Source organism: Brassica napus, chromosome C2 (assembly GCF_020379485.1).
Source record: "Brassica napus cultivar Da-Ae chromosome C2, Da-Ae, whole genome shotgun sequence".
Classification (NCBI taxonomy): Eukaryota; Viridiplantae; Streptophyta; class Magnoliopsida; order Brassicales; family Brassicaceae; genus Brassica; species Brassica napus.
This window is the reverse complement of record NC_063445.1, coordinates 3,745,983-3,762,117: the sequence shown is the minus strand read 5'-3', so window position 1 is coordinate 3,762,117 and position 16,135 is coordinate 3,745,983. Positions and strand designations below refer to the sequence as shown.

General features: G+C 29.1%; 1 protein-coding gene across 1 annotated transcript; it reads right to left on the bottom strand.

The window, feature by feature from the left end:
- Positions 1–2,154: 2,154 nt before the first annotated feature.
- Positions 2,155–3,473, bottom strand: LOC111213191 (caffeoylshikimate esterase-like). Its single transcript, XM_048746464.1, has 2 exons — positions 2,292–3,473; positions 2,155–2,255 (listed from the first exon to the last, which is right to left on the bottom strand). Exon 1 carries the CDS (start codon positions 3,377–3,379, stop codon positions 2,372–2,374), a length of 1,008 nt encoding a protein of 335 aa, XP_048602421.1. The 5' UTR covers positions 3,380–3,473; the 3' UTR covers positions 2,155–2,255; positions 2,292–2,371.
- Positions 3,474–16,135: the final 12,662 nt, after the last annotated feature.

Here is a 16,135-nt window from a genome sequence, read left to right as displayed (position 1 = left end):
AGAGAAGGAGAGGAGAGAGAGAGAGAGAGGAGACCGGGAGTTCGAGGAGAGAGAGAGAGAGAGAGGACGAGAGAGATGCGAGGGAAGAGAGAGAGAGGATGGAGGGATGGAGAGAGGAGAAGAGGAGGAGGGGAGAGAGAGGGGAGAGAGAGGAGGAGAGAGAGAGAGAGAGAGAACGAGAGAGATAGAGGAGAGAAGAGGGGAGAGGACGAGAGAGTGAAGAGAGAGAGGAGTGAGATGAGAGAGAGAGCGAGAAGAGAGGAGGGGGGAGAGCAGAAAGAGAGAGAGAGGGAGAGGAGATGAGAGTTTGGAGGAGAAAGGAAAGAGAGAGGAGAGCGGAGGACTCGGGAGAGAGAAGAGATCTCGAGGAGAGAGAGGAGAGGAGGGAGATAGAGAGAGAGAGAGAGGAGGGAGAGTGAGGGAGGAGAGGCGAGAGGAGAGAAGGGAGGGAGCGGAGGGAGGAGGGAAGAGAGAGCTGAGGAGGGGGAGAGAGGAGGAGAGAGAGAGGAGAGAGAGGAGACGAGGGAGGGAGAGGAGAGGGGATAGGAGAGAGAGAGAGGAAGGAGAGAGATGGGAGAGGAGGGAGAGACGCGAGAGGGAGAGAGAGAGGAGAGGCGAGAGAGAGAGAGGGAGAGGGAGAGAGAGAGTAGAGGAGAGGAGGGAGACGGAGGGAGGATCTGGAGAGAGGAGGGAGGCGCGAGAGAAGACGGAGGAGAGCGAGGAGGCGAGAGAAGAGAGGAGGAGGGAGAAGAGAGAGGAGAGGAGTGAGAGGAGAGGCGAGAGAGGAGAGAGAGAGGGGAGAGGAGGAGAGAGAGAGAGGGGAGGAGAGAGAGAGGGAGGGAGAGGAGAGAGAGAGAGAGAGAGAGAGAGAGAGGAAGAGGAGGGAGACGGAGAGAGGAGAGAGAGAGAGAGAGAGGGGGGGAGAGGAGAGATAGAAGAAGAGGAGGAGAGAGAGAGAGAGAGAGAGCGGAGAATAGGGGAGGATTAGAGGAGGAGAGGAGAGAGAGAGAGGAGAGAGAGGGAGAGGAGAGAGAAGAGATGAGAGAGAGGAGAGAGAGGAGGGAGAGAGAGGAGAGGAGCGAGCGGAGAGAGAGAGAGAGGAGACGAGAGAGAGAGCGAGGCGAGAGAGAGAGAGGAGAGAGAGAGAGGAGAGAGAGAGAGAGAGAGAGAGAGAGACGATTCGACGTTATGTAGCTCCAGTGACAGTGGTTTCAGGGTCGATGATGCTTCCAGTTTCCCAAGCGCATTCGATCTGTACCGGTGGAGTTTCTTCGAGTCATCATAAGAAATTTGAAAATTCACTTAGATCTAGTTCCCGCAATGGGTTTTTCATAGTTTTGTCTATATGTATTTGTTCACATTATCATACATTTTGGAGTTTTAGGTTTCAATATATCTTTAACTGACTTCTATTATTCTTATTCGCAGAAGATGAAGTTGATGGTGAAGAAGATAAATTTCCATCTTTTTGTCCTTGTTGGTGATAAAGATAAAAAAACAAGAAATGTGATTGGTGTTTTCTTTTTATTTATTTTTGGGATTAGCATCTTTGATTTGGTGTTGGTTTTATTTAATTTTGGATTCAGAAAACTAAAGCATTTGTTATGAACTTATGAGTTATAATATTTGGATTCAACAATTAAAGTATTATTTATTTTTAAAATGTTTGGAGTCTAACAAAAGTAAATAAACTAGTATTTTGATCCAATTAAAATCTTCAACTAACAAGTGTATTGCATTTTCTCCAGTTCAATCCTCGACTAAACTCACTTACTGATGCGTCAAGAAACTGATAAAGCGTCTTGGATCATGTATTGAAGCGTTCAGGAACCATATGTCCGTTAGTAATTCTATGTCCCACGGGCCGATCCGCAAAGGCCTACATGTTTTACGGTACGGGTTTGGTCAGCCATTTTGAGGATCACAGCCCGCACGGACCTGACCCGCTGTAACCCGTTCGAAGACGAGTCCGCTGCGCTACGGGACGGATCAACCTGTTTGACATTCCTATCGGTAATGGTTTTCCAAGTAAATCAAATTATTTATACGTAAATTGTAGTACTTAGGTGAACCATTCCTTGCGAGTTATTTGACCATTTTAAAGGTCAACTTTTATGAGTTAACCATTGCTTGACGGAAACGAGGACATAGTTATTAGTTTTCCCAATTTATTTTTCATTTTTGTAAACGAATTTTTATGATTAATAATGCCCAAATGTGTATTGGACCATTGTTAACCGTAAACCATTTGCTACAAAACAATGCAATAAACCGCACTAAAACAATGCAATAAAACAATGCAATAAACCGCACTCGCCAGATGGCGCTTCTCTATTGGACAACAACATAACCCCGAAGGAGTCAAATGACACTAAGCTCCACCGTCAACGGCGGCGCGTCCCTCCCGTTTCCTCTCCGCAGCGCTTTCCGCTCGGCTCTTCAGCCAATTCAGTATATCACCGTAAACCAAATCAACGTTCTCCTCGGATTCCCCAACCATCTGATGCCACATCTCGGGGTAGATCTTGATCGTCTTATCCTCGCTCGCTGCTCGCCGATGAAGCTCCTCCACACACGCCGGATCACAAACAACGTCCCCTCCGCCGTGCACGATCAGAAGCGGAACATCCACTTCCTCGAACTTCTCCTGCAACTCATTGCAAATTCGAATCAGCTCGTACGCCGTGGCGGCGCGTGGCCTCGCCACCGTCCTCCTAGGACTAGCCAGCGCAAGCTTCCTCTTCCACGGCTCCTTAAACGAAACATCAGGGATGGAGCCGCGCGTGGGGATTACGCGCCACGTAGGGATGAGATTAGCCACGACGAAGAGCAAATGCTCCAACGGCCACGGCGGCTTGAACTTCCTGCTGATCCCACACATGGCGCCGTTGAGGACGAGCCCGTCCCACGCGCCTCTCTGGCGGAGCGAGACGTAGAGAGCGATCGCGCCGCCTAAGGACTCGGAGTAGAGAAAACAGGGGAGATCCGGCGTCTCCTGACGGCTACGGAAGTCGTCGAAGAAGGAGATGCAGTCGTCGACGACGGGGTTGATGTCGGGGATGTGAGCGACGAGGCCGTCGGAGAATCCGTGCCCCTGGTGGTCGATCGCGCAGGTGATGAAGCCGGATTTAGCGAAGAGGATGGACGTGAGCTGGAGGAACCAGCTGGATTCGCCGGTGAAGCCGTGAACGACGGCGACGATGCCGACGGGGGGAGTTGGAGGGAGTGGGGACCACCACTGGGTGAAGAGCTTGAGGCCGCGAGGGTTGGTGATGAAGGCGGAGGAGTGAGAGACGGAATGCTTCGCGTAGAATTCGTCGGCGGAGAGGGAGCCAAAAGGGTTGCGTTCGTCGGCGTCGGCGATTGGATGGAGACCCATCTCGTTGTCGTTGTTTTCGAGAGAAGTGTTGTTGTGTTGTGTGGGGTTTGGTTTGGTTTGGTTTATATCGTTAGAGGATTAAATGATGTTTTCAGTAATGCGGGCCTGCTCTGGTGATGCTGGGACACATGCGTTTAGTGTGAATGCCAACGGCCAACTACTTCCGATTTTGGGCCACTTCGTTTTTTTATTTCAAATCATTTTGGGTTCATTTTGTGTTAATATATATACAAAATGTTAAAATTTGGTATTGCCATTTAGAAATTAAGATAACGAAAATTTTTGTTGATAAATGAATATTTTTTTTAGAATTTTTAATCCATATGTTGAATTTTTAAAATATTTTTTTTAACTGCTATTTAAGTAAAATTTTCATTTTTACAGAGAAATATTGTAGATTTGAGATTGTGACTTAGAAATTATAATAACAATAATTTTTGTTGATAGATGAGTATTTTTTAGAATTTTGATCAATATGTTGTATATTTTAAATATTTTTTTTAAACTGCTATTTAAGGAAATTTTTCATTTTTATAGGGAAATATTGTATATTTGGAATTGTGATTTAGAAATTAGAATAACAAGCATTTTTTGTTGATAGATGAGTATTCTTTTAGAAATTTTTATCAATATATTGTATATTGTAAATAATATTTTTTTAAAACTGCTATTTTAGGAAAATTTTTATTTTTACAGAGAAATTTTATTGTTTTGGGGTTGTGATTTAGAAATTGGGATAAAAAGAGTTTTTGTTGTTAAGTGTGTATTCGTTCAGAATTTTTGATCAATATGATATATTTTTAAAATATTTTTTAAAAAACTGCTAATTTAGGAAAAATTTCATTTTTATAGAAAAATAATGTAGATTTGGGATTGTGATTTAGAAATTATGATAACAAGAATTTTTGATGATAGATGAGTATTCTTTTAGAATTTTTGATCAATATGTTGTATATTTTAAATGTTACCAAAAAAATGTTGTATATTTTAAATATTTTTTTTCTAAAAAGTGCTATTTTAGGAAAGTTTTCATTTTTATAAAGAAATTTTATAGATTTGAGATTGTGATTTAGAAATTGAGATAATAAGATTTTTTGCTGTTAGATGTGTATTCGTTAATTTTTTTTTTTTTGAAAAAATTGCTAATTTGGGAAAGTTTTCGTTTTATAGAGAAATATTGTAGATTTTGAATTGTGATATATAAATTAGGATAACAAGATTTTTGTTGATAGATGAGTATTCTTTTAGAATTTTTGAGCAGTATGTTATATATTTGTTTAAAAAATTATAAAAAGTGCTATTTTAGGAAAATTTAAATTTTAATAAAGAAATTTTATTGATTTGGGAAATGTGATTTAGAATTTGGGATAAAAAGAGTTTTTGTTGTTACATGTGTATTCGTTTAAAATTTTTGATCAATAGGATGTATTTTTAAAAATATTTTTTTTAAAACTGCTAATTTAGGAAAATTTACATTTTTATAGAGAAATAATGAAATATTGTAGATTTGGGATTGTGATTTATTAATTAGGATAACAAAAATTTTTGTTGATAGATGAGTATTCTTTTAGAATTTTTTTATCAATATGTTGTATATTGTAATTTTTTTTTTAAAACTCCTATTTTAAGAAAGTTTACATTTTTATAGAGAAACTAGAGCCGGTGTCCGCGCTTCGCGCGGATTACATGTTTAATTAAAGTACCAATAAATTAAAATTGGGAGTTTTTTGTTTTTGAAAGTGTAAGTTAAGTTTTGTTTCTTTTAGAATGTGAAGACGGTGGAAGCGCGTCATCTGTTTCATTTTTTTAAACTAAAGTTAGTTTTAATAATAAATTGACGTAGGAAGCGGTAACGTAATTTTTTTAAAAGTTGACTGGTGTTGTTTGCTATCAGGCTTAGGATAGTAGTTTATTCCTCTTTTGGAAGCGTTGTATGATATCAATATCGTTGTCAAAGTAGAAGCGTGATCCATGTGTGGTTGTGAGTGATAGTTTCCCTGAAAAAGTGAAATATTTGTAAGCATTTTGTTTGACAAAAACTTTATGTTTAGTTTATTACCTTCATGTAACCGTGGAATGATACTTGTGATGATTACGATTTGGTTGTAGATAAACCTGGATGTCGAGACAAATGAAAGTTGTTCCTAGGAAAACATTTTTATTTCTGTGATTTGTGATGTGCCATATCTTAATGATCCTAACGATTATTGGTTGCGGGCCGAGGGTGATGCCCCAATAGTTGTGATCTCCGGCTGCATGTTCTGCACACATAAGAATGAGAATTATTTTGTATTGCCCATTTTTAATAATTCTTATATTTTTTTGAACCATGGGTATTTGGAGGTGTTAATTTTTAATTATTTTGGTAGGTTTGATAGTAGGTTTAAATTTTCATCAAATTTAATAATTAAACAACATAGAACATTGCTGGATTCACTCATTAAATTTTGTGTGTACCTTTCACTTTATTCCGTACTCCTAGCGGTCGTCCACGTTTACATTTCGTTGTGTTCGAACTTGATGACTCTGTTAATGGAAAGAAGAATATTTTTAATATATAATGTTATGACTATGAAGAATACACAAATACATTAAATAGTTGTAATCTACAGAGAACTTGATAAGTCAATAGTGTGTATATAATAGTTTTAATTAAGTATTAAAAACTAAGAACCTCAATTGGAACAATTAACTTGTTGTCTCTAGTACATTATGATTTAAATTAACATTAGTATGTATATGTAGGTTGATGTGACCCAATGATAATCGTTGATTTTTAAAAATTGTGTACCAGTCTTGAACTTTTGAATAAACTCATCACAAAAGATCTTTTTGTACTCTTTTTTGGGTAAAATAGAAGGGTCATTTGTTATCTAAGGCAGTGCAAATTTAACCAAATTATCTATATTGACACTTGAGGTTGTATGTTTGAGGTGTGTCAATTCTGGCAAGCCCAACCTAGGGCAGCCCAAATTCGTTAAGTCTTTGATATTTTCGAGTGTTTGGTTTATTTGAAAAATAATTTGAATGTATAGATAAATATATCTTAAAATATAAAACTTATAGAAGAGAATTTTTATAAATTAATATCTCTATAAATTAATAAATTTTTAAACTCTCTACTGTTATTTTCCGAATTGATTTTTCGCATTCGAGCTCTAACATGAAAAGTTTAAGCGGTTAAAAATTGTTGGTACCGTCAAAAAACATTGCACTTAGACTATTTTATTTATATATATATATATATATATATATTAGTATATTTGATAACTTTAAAAAAAAACTAACGACAGGATTTGTATATATATATACATTATTCATTCTCATTATGTATAGTACTGTAATCATCATAAAACTACAAAATAAAAACTAACCATAATTTTGAATGTGACATCATGCAATGTTGGTTACGTAACCAATTTTTTTTAAAAAAAAAACAGATGCAAAGGTTTATGAATATCATTTTTTTTTTAATTTTTATAATTTAGCTCTTTAGTTTTAAGGTCTGATGTTCTACTACCCTTGAAACTAAGATGTTCTTGCTACTAAGAACCATAACTGTAACAATAAACTTGCTATCTGTATAAAAAATGATTTTAAAAAACTCGCTATCTTTATATAAAAAAACGTTGGATTATTAAAAAAATTAAAATGTGGTAAGTTCGATTTACCTCCAACAGGTGGAGGATCATTGTTGTTTGATTTGACCATTGTGTTGAGGAAGCGAGAGTTCTTGAGATGTGGAAATCCACAGATTGAGTGAGTTACGACTATTACTCGTCTCCTCCTTTCTTCTCGTTCCAATGTTTTTAGTGGAAGATGATGTGAATCTTAAGCGGAAATGAGGTTGGTAAGCAGTGTGTATCAAATATGCAATCTAATGAATTTATTTCATATATTCTGTTGATATATGTATTAATGAGAGAAAACAAAATTTTGGAAACAATCCGTAATTGCAACCGGTGCTAATTGCCTTCATGATGCAGGAGAAGTGCTTCTTGCCTTTCTGTTATAACTGTCTAACGTGAATTAACGGGATACGTTTAAAATTTGAAATTCTTGTGTGAATTGAAGCAATAGAAAAAAAAGAACAAACAATATGATAATACGAAATCATAATTTTTTATATAAATACGTAGGATATATGAATACATAAGAGGCTGGGCCAGCACGTGACTTCTTTTTCCAATTTTTTGAGCTAAAGCCCATTCTCGGATGACATGGCAGATTGGTTGGTCAGGAATTTTTTTGCCCATGTGGCATCCCTCTTTGACCTTCAAATTAGCTTCTTTTATATAGTAGGATATTATAGATTTGGGAAGGTAATTTAGAAATTAGGATAAAAAGAGTTTTTGTTGTTAGATGTGTATTCGTTTAGAATTTTTGATCAATAGAATGTATTTTTAAAATATTTTTTAAAAAACTGCTAATTTAGAAAAGTTTTCATTTTATATAAAAATATTGTAGATTTGAGATTGTGATTTAGAAATTAGGAAAATAAGAATTTTTGCTGATAGATGAGTATTATTTTAAAAATTTTGATCAATATGTTGTATATTTTAAATAATTTTAAAAAAAAAATATTTTAAGAAAGTTTACATTTTTATAGGGAAATATTATAAATTTAGGATTGTAATTTAGAAATTATGATAAAAAGAGTTTTTGTTGATAGATGAGTATTCCTTTAGAATTTTTGATCAATATGTTGTATATTTTAAATAATTTTATTAAAAAACTCCTATTTTAAGAAAGTTTACATTTTTATAGAGAAATATTATAGATTTGGGATTGTGAGTTAGAAATTGAGATAAACGAGTTTTTGTTGTTAGATGTGTATTCTTTTAAAAATTTTGATCAATAAGACGTATTTTAAAAATAATTTTCTAAAAGCTGCTATTTAAGGAAAATTTTTATTTTTATAGAGAAATATTGTAGATTTGGGATTGTGATTTAGAAATTAAGATACCAAGAATTTTTGTTGATATATGAGTATTCTTTTAGAATTTTTATCAAAATATTTTATATTTTAAATAATTTTTTTTTTAAAACTACAATTTTAGGAAATTTTTTATCTTATAGAGAAATTTTATTAATTTGGGATTGTGATTTAGAAGTTAGGATAAAAAGAGTTTTTGTTGTTATATGTGTATTCTTTTAGAATTTTTGATCAATAGGATGTATTTTTAAAAAACTGCTAATTTAGGAAAATTTTCATTTTATAGAGAAATATTATAAATTTGGGATTGTGATTTAGAAATTACGATAAAAAAAAGTTTTTGTTAAGAGATGTGTATTCTTTTAGAATTTTTGATCAATAAGATGTATTTTTTAAACAATTTTATAAAAACTACTATTTAAGGAAAGTTTTCATTTTTATTGAGAAATATGATAGATTTGGGATTGTGATTTAGAAATTACGATAAAAAGAATTTTTGTTGATAGATGAGTATTCTTTTATAATTTTTGATTGTATATTTTAAATAATTTTTAAAAAACTCCTATTTTAAGAAAATTTACATTTTTATACAGAAATATTATAGATTTGTGATTGTGATTTAAAAATTATGATAAAAAAAAGAGTTTTTGTTGAAAGATGTGTATTCTTTTAGAATTTTTGATCAATATGATGTAGTTTTTTAAATAATTTTCTGAAAACTGCTAATGAAGGAAAGTTTTAATTTTTATAGAGAAAGATTGTAGATTTGAGATTGTAATTTAAAAATTAGGATAACAATAATTTTTGTTATTAGATGAATATTCTTTTAGATTTTTTATCAATATGTTGTATATTGTAATTTTTTTTTAAACTCCTATTTTAAGAAAGTTTACATTTTTATAGAGAAATATTATATATTTGGGATGGTGATTTAGAAATTAGGATAAAAAGAGTTTTTGTTGTTAGATGTGTATTCGTTTAGAATTTTTGATCAATAGGATGTATTTTTAAAATGTTTTTTTAAAACTGCTAATTTAGAAAAGTTTTCATTTTATATAGAAATATTGTAGATTTGGGATTGTGATTTAGAAATTAGAAAAACAAGAATTTTTATTGATAGATGAGTATTCTTTTAAAATTTTTGATCAATATGTTGTATATTTTAAATAATTAAAAAATATATATTTTAAGAAAGTTTACATTTTTATAGAGAAATATTATAGATTTGGGATTGTGATTTAGAAATTATGATAAAAAGATTTTTTGTTGATAGATGAGTATTCTTTTAGAATTTTTGATCAATCTGTTGTATATTTTAAATAATTTTATTAAAAAACTCCTATTTTAAGAAATTTTACAATTTTATAGATTATAGATTGGAATTGTGAGTTAGAAATTGAGATAAATCAAGTTTTTATTGTTAAATGTGTATTCTTTTAAATTTTTTGATCAATAGGACGTCTTTTTTAAATAATTTTTTAAAAGCTGTTATTTAAGGAAACTTTCATTTTTATAGAGAAACATTGTAGATTTGTGACAGTGATTTAGAAATTAAAATAACAAGAATTTTTGTTGATAGATGAGTATTCTTTTAGAATTTTTTATCAAAATATTTTTTTTATTTTATAATTTTTTTTAAAATAACTGCTATTTTGGAAAAGTTTTTATCTTATAGAGAAATTTTATTAATTTGGGATTGTGATTTAGAAATTGGGATAAAATGAGTTTTTGTTGTTACATGTGTATTCTTTTAGAAATTTTGATCAATATGATGTATTTTTAAAAATATTTTTTTAAAAACTGCTAATTTAGGAAATTTTTCATTTTTATAGAGAAATATTATAAATTTGAAATTGTGATTTAGAAATTACGATAAAAAGAGTTTTTGTTGAGAGATGTGTATTCTTTTAGAATTTTTGATCAATAGGAAGTATTTTTTAAATAATTTTTTTTTGTCGACGCCCATCTTCTTAGATCAAGTGGTAGTCGGGCATGAGTCGTTCCGAAGAGATGCTCTGTCCTGCTGGGTCTGATTTAAATAATTTTCTAAAATCTGCTATTTAATGAAAGTTTTCGTTTTTATAGAGAAATATTATAGATTTGGGAATGCGATTTATAAATTACGATAAAAAGAATTTTTGTTGCTAGATGAGTATTCTTTTAGAATTTTTGATAAATATGTTGTATATTTTAAATAATTTTTTAAAAAACTCCTATTTTAAGGAAGTTTACATTTTTATTGAGAAATATTATAGATTTGGGACTGTGATTTAAAAATTATGATAAAAAGAGTTTTTGTTGAAAGAAGTGTGTTCTTTTAGAATTTTTGATCAATAGGATGTATTTTTAAAATAATTTTCTGAAAACTGCTAATGAAGGAAAGTTTTCATTTTTATAGAGAAAGATTGTAATTTAGAAATTAGGATAACAAGAATTTTTGTTATTAGATGAGTATTCTTTTAGAATTTTTGATCAATATGTAATATATATATTTTTTTTTAAACTGCTATTTTAGAAAAAAATTCATTTTTATAAAGAAATTTTATTGATTTGGGATTGTGATATTACGTGTATACGCACACCAATTAACCTAATGTGCACGCTACAACAATCGAATGGTATGTCGATATAGCACTTTAGGATCGAATATATAGAGACCAATGATTACACTTTATCTTTATTGGATCAATACTTAGCTAAAACAATGATGGGATTTTGAGATTAAAGTTTCGTAACAAGCAAGTAATAAATTTGTTTAAGGTTTTCGGATGATTAAGGGAGCTAAAAACTGCAATGTACAGAAAGTTTTCATTTTTATACAAGATGCCAAAAACACCATATATCAGATTGTGATTTAGAAATTGGGATAAAAAGAGTTTTTGTTGTTATATGTGTATTCTTTTCGAGTTTTTGATCAATTGGAATTTTTTTTAATATTTTTAAGAAAACTGCTAGTTTAGGAAAGTTTTCATTTTTATTGAGAAATATTGTAGATTTAGTATTGTGATTTAGAAATTAGGATAAAAATAGTTTTTGTTGTTATATGTGTATTCTTTTTGAATTTTAGATCAATATGACGTATTTAAAAAAAAAAAAAATTCAAAATGCTTATTTTGGAAGATTTTCATATTTATAGTGAAATATTATAGTTTTGGGATTGTGATTTAGAAATTATGACAACAAGATTTTTTGTCGATAGATGAATACTCTTTTAAAATTTTTGATCAATATGTTGTACATTTTAAATAATTGTTTTGAAAATGTGTTATTTTAGGAAAGTTTTCATTTTCATAGAAAAATATTATGGATTTGCGATTCTGATTTATAAATTGGGATAAAAAAGTTTTTTTTTGTTAGATATGTGTATTCTTCTAGAATTTTTGATCAATAGGATGTATTTTTAAAATAATTTTCTAAAAGCTGCTATTTAAGGAAAGTTTTCATTTTTATTGAGAAATATTGTAGATTTGGGATTGTGATTTAGAAATTAGGATAAAAAGAGTTTTTGTTGTTAGATGTGTATTCTTTTAGAATTTTTGATCAATAGTATGTATTTTTAAAATAATTTTCTAAAAGCTGCTATTTAAGGAAAGTTTTCATTTTTATAGAGAAATGTTGTAGATTTGGAATTGTGATTTAGAAATTGGGAAAAAAAAAAATAGTTTTTGTTGTTAGATGTGTATTCTTTTAAAAATTTTGATCAATAAAATTTAAAATATTTTTTTAAAAACGGCTAATTTTGGAAGGTTTACATTTTTATAGAGAAATATTGTAAATTTGGGATTGTGATTTAAAAATTAGGATAAAAAAAGTTTTTGTTGTTAGATGTGTATTCTCTTAGAATTTTTGATCAATAGGATGTATTTTTAAATAATTTTCTAAAAGCTGTTATTAAAGGAAATTTTTCATTTTTGAAGAGAAATATTGTAGATTTGGGATTGTGATTTCGAAATTAGGATAGAAGAATTTTTGTTGAAAGATGAGTATTCTTTTAGAATTTTTGATCAATATGTTGTATATTTTAAATAATTTTTTCAAAAACCTACTAGTTTAGGAAAATTTTCATTTTTATAGAGAAATATTGTATATTTGGGATTGTGATTTAGAAATTGGGATAAAAAGAGTTATTGTTGTTAGATGTGTATTATTTTGGAATTTTTGATCAATATGTTGTATATTTTAAATAATTTTTTTGAAAAACCTGCTATTTTAGAAAATATTTTATTTTTTATAGAGAAATATTGTAGCTTTGAGATTGAGATTTAAAAATTGGGATAAAAAGAGTTTTTTTTGTTATATGTGTATTCTTTTCGAATTTTTGATCAATAGGAATTATTTTTAAAATATTTTTTAAAAACGGCTAATTTAGGCAAGTTTTCATTTTTATAGAGAAATAATGTAGATTTGGGGTTATGATTTAAAAATTAGGATAAAAATAGTTTTTGTTGTTATATGTGTATTCTTTTTGAATTTTAGATCAGATGACGTATTTTTAAAATATTTTTTAAAAGAATCCAAATTTTGGAAAATTTTCATATTTATAGAGAAATATTGTAGTTTTGGGATTGTGATTTAGAAATTAGGATAACGAGAATTTTTGTTGATAGATGAGTACTCTTTTAAAATTTTTGATCAATGGGTTTAATATTTTAGATAATTGTTTTGAAAATGTGCAATTTTAGGAAAGTTTTCATTTTCATAGGAAAATATTATGGATTTGGGATTCTGATTTATAAATTGGGATAAAAGAGTTTTTGTTGTTAGATATGTGTATTCTTCTAGAATTTTTGATCAATATGATGTATTTTTAAAATAATTTTCTAAAAGCTGCTATTTAAGGAAAGTTTTCATTTTTATTGAGAAATACTGTAGATTTGGGATTGTGATTTAGAAATTAGGATAAAAAGAGTTTTTGTTGTTAGATGTGTATTCTTTTAGAATTTTTGATCAATAGGATGTATTTTTTAAATAATTTTCTAAAAACTGCTATTTAAGGAATGTTTTCATTTTTATAGAGAAATGTTGTAGATTTGGGATTGTGAATTAGAAATTGGGATAACACGAGGTTTTTTTGTTAGATGTGTATTCTTTTAGAATTTTTTATCAATACGATGTATTTTTGAAATATTTTTAAAAAACTGATAATTTAGGAAAGTCTTCATTTTTATAGAGAAATATTGTTTATTTGAGATTATGATTTAGAAATTATGATAAAAACAGTTTTTGTTGAAAGATGAGTATTCTTTTAGAATTTTTGATCAATAGGATGAATTTTTTAAATAATTTTCTAAAAACTGCCATTTAAGGAAAGTTTTCTTTTTTATAGAGAAATATTGTAGATTTGGGATTGTGATTTACAATTTATGATAAAAAAAAAATTTTGTTGATAGATGAGTATTCTTTTAGAATTTTTGATCAGAAGGATTAATTTTTTAAATAATTTTCTTAAAGCTGCTATTTAAGGAAAGTTTTCATTTTTATAGAGAAATACTGTAGATTTGGGATTGAGATTTAGAAATTTGGATAAAAAGAGTTTTAGTTGGTAGATGTGTATTATTTTAGAATTTTTGCTCAATAGGATGTATTTTTAAATAATTTTCTTAAATCTGCTATTTAAGGAAAGTTTTCATTTTTATTGAGAAATATTGTAGATTTGGGATTGTGATTTAGAAATTAGGATAAAAAGAGTTTTTTTTGTTAGATGAATATTCTTTTAGAATTTTTGATCAATATGTTGTATATTTTAAATATTTTTTAAAAAAACCTGCTATTTTAGGAAAGTTTTCATTTTTGATAGAGAAATATTGTAGATTTGGGATTGTGATTTAGAAATTTGGATAAAAAGAGTTTTTGTTGTTAGATGTGTATTCTTTTCGAATTTTTGATCAAGAGGATGTATTTTTTTAAATAATTTTCTAAAAGGTGCTATTTAAGGAAAATATTCATTTTATAGAGAAATATTGTATATTTGGGATTGTGATTTAGAAATAAATATAAAAAGAGCTTTTGTTGTTAGATGTGTATTCTTTTAGAATTTTTGATCAATAGGATGTATTTTTTTAATAATTTCCTAAAAGCTGCTCTTTAAGGAAAAATTTTCATTTTTAATGAAAAATATTGTAGATTTGGGATTGTGATTTAAAAATTAGGATAAAAAGAATTTTTTGTTGTTAGATATGTGTATTCTTCTAGAATTTTTGATCAATAGGATGTATATTTTAAATAATTTTTTTCAAAAACCTGCTAGTTTAGGCAAATTTTCATTTTTTATAGAGAAATATTGTAGATTTGGGATTGTGATTTAGAAATTGGGATAAAAAGAGTTATTTTTGTTAGATGTGTATTATTTTGAAATTTTTGATTAATATTGTTTGATCCAAAAACGGTGTTTATGCTGGTGATGTTTGTTGGAATCATACAATAAAAAATCTAATGATAATGATTAGATTCTTGAGGTTTATGAGAAATCGTGAAAGAATCAAATGAGAAATGAACATCAAAAAGAGTTTATTGATCAAAGATTGTATTACAAGAATGATTTCTAGTGTAAAGTAAATCTAAGAATCCATAAACCCTTTGTAAAAAGTGTTCTATGTAAAAATGGAGAAGAGAATATCAATTCTAATAAGGAGATAGTTCCTTATTTATAGAAGAAACATTTCTAGGATTTTATAATGAAGTGGACCTAATTCAATGTCTAATGGGCCTTAGGGAGGATGTAAATCCACCCCCAACAAATATGTTGTATATTTTAAATAATTTTTTTCAAAAACCTGCTAGTTTAGGAAATTTTTCATTTTTTATAGAGAAATATTGTAGATTTGGGATTATGATTTAGAAATTGGGATAAAAAGAGTTATTGTTGCTAGATGTGTATTATTTTGGAATTTTTGATCAATATGTTGTATATTTTAAATATTTTTTTTTAAAAACCTGCTATTTTAGGAAAGTTTTCATTTTTTATAGAGAAATATTGTAGATTTGGGATTGTGATTTAGAAATTAGAATAAAAAGAGTTTTTGTTGTTAGATGTGTATTCTTTTGGAATTATTGGCAATAGGATGTATTTTTAAAATAATTTTCTAAAAGCTGCTATTTAAGGAAAGTTTTCATTTTAATAGAGAAATATTGTAGATTTGGGATTGTGATTTAGAAATTAGGATAAAAAGAGTTTTTGTTGATAGATGTGTATTCTTTTAGAATTTTTTATCAATATGATGTATTTTTAAAATAATTTTCTAAAAGATGCTATTTTAGAAAAAAATTAATTTTCATAGAAAAATATTATAGATTTGGGATTGTGATTTAGTAATTGGGATAAAAAAGAGTTTTTCTTGTTAGATTGTATTCTTTTAGAATTTTTGATCAATAAGATGTATTTTTTAAATAATTTTCTAAAAGTTGCTATTTAAGGAAAGTTTTGTTTTTTAAAGAGAAATATTGTAGATTTGGGATTGTGATTTAGAAATTATGATAAAAAGAATTTTTTGTTGTTAGATGTGTATTCTTTTAGAATTTTTGATCAATAGGATGTACTTTTTAAATAATTTTCTAAAAACTACTATTTAAGGAAAGTTTTCATTTTTGTGGAGAAATGTTGTAGATTTAGGATTGTGATTTAGAAATTGGGATAAAAAGAGTTTTTGTTGTTAGATGTGTATTCTTTTAGAATTTTTGATCAATAAAATTTAAAATATTTTTTAAAAAACTGCTAATTTAGGAAGGTCTTCATTTTTATAGTGAAATATTGTAAATTTGGGATTGTGATTTAGAAATTAGGATAAAAACATTTTTTGTTGAAAGATGAGTATTCTTTTAGA

Excerpts from the sequence above, each read along its gene's own strand:
- LOC111213191 (XM_048746464.1), bottom strand. The coding sequence starts at position 3,379 with ATGGGTCTCCATCCAATCGCCGACGCCGACGAACGCAACCCTTTTGGC.